This window comes from Antrostomus carolinensis, unplaced genomic scaffold (assembly GCF_000700745.2).
Source record: "Antrostomus carolinensis isolate BGI_N321 unplaced genomic scaffold, ASM70074v2 scaffold24813, whole genome shotgun sequence".
In the NCBI taxonomy this organism is placed as follows: domain Eukaryota; kingdom Metazoa; phylum Chordata; class Aves; order Caprimulgiformes; family Caprimulgidae; genus Antrostomus; species Antrostomus carolinensis.
Genome location: NW_010307682.1, coordinates 6,090 through 8,599, shown reverse-complemented (window position 1 = coordinate 8,599; position 2,510 = coordinate 6,090). Strand labels below are relative to the sequence as shown.

General features: G+C 53.1%; 1 protein-coding gene across 1 annotated transcript in view; it reads right to left on the bottom strand.

Annotated features, from left to right (window-relative positions):
* Window positions 1-1,488: 1,488 nt before the first annotated feature.
* Window positions 1,489-2,510, bottom strand: part of LOC104523060 (LIM and cysteine-rich domains protein 1) — a 4,460-nt gene continuing 3,438 nt past the window's right edge. Inside the window, 2 exon segments of the mRNA XM_010165522.2 lie at window positions 1,489-1,647; window positions 2,460-2,510. The exon segment at window positions 2,460-2,510 is cut by the window's right edge and continues 53 nt beyond it. Of these exon segments, the coding sequence (XP_010163824.2) occupies window positions 1,489-1,647; window positions 2,460-2,510 (210 nt within the window).

The window sequence follows — 2,510 nt, the reverse complement described above, 5'->3', positions numbered from 1 at the left end:
TACAGGTATGTCCTTACACCATGCTGGTGTCACCTACTCAAGGACAGTGATGGGGCAGAGTCCAGCCCAGACCCACAGGTACCGCTTCCCCCAACTCTCATTTTTAAGTTATTTTATTATAAGCAAGCAAACACCCACAGCAGGGAGCAGGCTTTAAAGAGAAACCAGCATCTTCTGTAGCAGAAAGAAAACTGAGCAATTGTGAGCTCCTCGCACACTCACCTCTGCAAAAAATATTCCAGTTCTCTGGTAAATAACGCAGACATTTAACAGAAGGAAAAGGGCCGAGCACATGGCCTCTGGCCAGCCTGGACTATCAGATATTTTCAGTGACTACCAGAAGCACTGCATGACTTGGGGAACAAATCCGCAGGGACTCAGTGCTGGATCCTGGGATGGTGTCACCCCTATCAGATCCAAGAGGTGTTGGGGACCTTCCCCAGGGACAGGGGAGCTGGGATGGGGCATGGGCCACAGCCTGGGTGAGGGTGCTGTAAGGAGAAGGTGCCTCCCCGCTTCTTGGAGGGAGGCACTGATGGATTAAGAGGGGAAACTTGGCACTGCAGCATTTTAGGCTCAAACCCCCCAAGCCAGCTTAGCCTGGAAAGCTGTTTTCCATAAAATTCCTGATTAAACCAGCTGAAAGAAAGGCCCATGCTTTAAATGCTTAATGACCTGCAGCGTCAGGGTGGGAACACAATGCCTCTCTGTGGAACCACGCTCCCTGGAATGACGGGCAGAGGCAGGGGAGAGGCTGGGGAGCCGGGCCGTGGGACCTGCCAGGAACCCTTCTGCCTTCCAGCTTCAGGGCTGAAGATGCTGGGCTGAGCCAGCCGGCTGCCCTGGGGCAGAGCTGCACCCTTCCCATCTCGCCAGGGTTAAACCCATCGCCCCATGTGCTAACTTCTTATTTTTTACATTATTGTACACTTTGGAGAAGAAAGCTACAGCTATGTGTTGCTGCAATTTTATATCGTTTGCTTTCAGAAAGTAATCACCCAGGTTAATAAATTTTTTCAAACCCATGGCTTCAGTACAGTTGCCAGCAGCCTGTTAGTGTAAACTTCCAGTACAGGTTTCAAAAAATAAGAACAACCCTTGTTTTTGACTGTAACCATCAGTTTAGTATGCCAAAAGTTACCTTTGAGATGTGTTATTTCCAAAAGACTATTGCAAGATCTTAGGCACAAGAAGCTTGGAGAGACTTTATAAAAAACCAAAAAGGACCACACAGAATCCCCTGTTCAGTCCCTCCTCAGCAGATATGCCGTGTCCCTCCCACCCACAGCCACACCAGTTTCCTTTGTTTCCTCCCCAAGGAAATACTCTCCTGAGAGCTGCATTGGATCCAAGGGGACACTGAGTTGCTTGGAAGTGAATAGCCAGGCTCTAATTTTTTTTAAAACCTTCCCCTTCTCATGTACTTGTCAAATGACCCCAGTCCTGGTGGGACTCGGGAGCCCCTTGGTCCCAGCTGCTCCCGCATGCTCAGAGGCGTTTGCTCGTGCTGCAGGTCGTGCACAGGAGGCTGCTGTTGGCCAGAGTGAAGGGTTTGCCCGTCAGCAGTGTCTCACACTCCAGGCAGGCAAAGTGCTTCTTGTGCCAGGCCATCCCTTCTGCCTGCTGGTAGTCCTCCGAGAAGATGATCTATGGGACAGACAGACAGACAATTGCTTATTTCCATCACCTCACCAAGCTGGGGCATGGCAAGAGCAGGGAGAACCAGCCCCCCACCTCCCACCAAGCCCGTTAGCCCTGGACACCAGGCTTTGGGCACAGGCACAGGACTGGTCCTGAGCAATGAAGCTGAAGTAATGGGCTGCAATTAACTGCAGAAAAGGAGGATGAGGGGAGACCTTCTGGCTCCCTACAACTCCCTGAAAAGAGGGTGGAGAGAGGTGGGGGTGGGTCTGTTCAACCAAGGAACAAGGGACAGGACAAGAGGAAATGGGCTCCAGTTGTGCCCAGGGCAGTTGAGATGGGATGTGAGGAAGAATTTCTTTGCTGAAAGGGTTCTGAGGCATTGGAAGGGGTTGCCCAGGGCAGTGGTAGAGTCCCCATCCCTGGAGGGATTGAAGAGTCGTGTAGACACAGTGCTGAGGGACATGGGTTAGTTGGGGACTGGTCAGTGTTGGGTTCACGGTTGGACTCGAGGAGCTCAAAGGGCTTTTCCAATCCAGGCAATTCTGGGATTATAAAGAGATCAGATTTTACACGCAGCTGGAGGTGGAGTGTTGCTCTGAGCCCAACTAGCCAAGACTGTCATTAACATCACACTTCTTCAGGCACCTCCAGCTCTGGTGACCAGCCCCAGAAGGACGCTGCTCCCTGAGGGCATCCCGGGAGGTGTGGGTGGGTGAGCAGGCAAAGACCTGGGACAGAGACGCCCTGAATCAGCGGGTGCCAGGCCCCAGCACAGGCTGGGAGCACTGGTCTGAGGGCGGGCGGCCGGTCCCTACCTCCTCGCAGCCGGCGCAGCGCGGCCGGAGGCTCTCGCAGTAGTGCCGCCC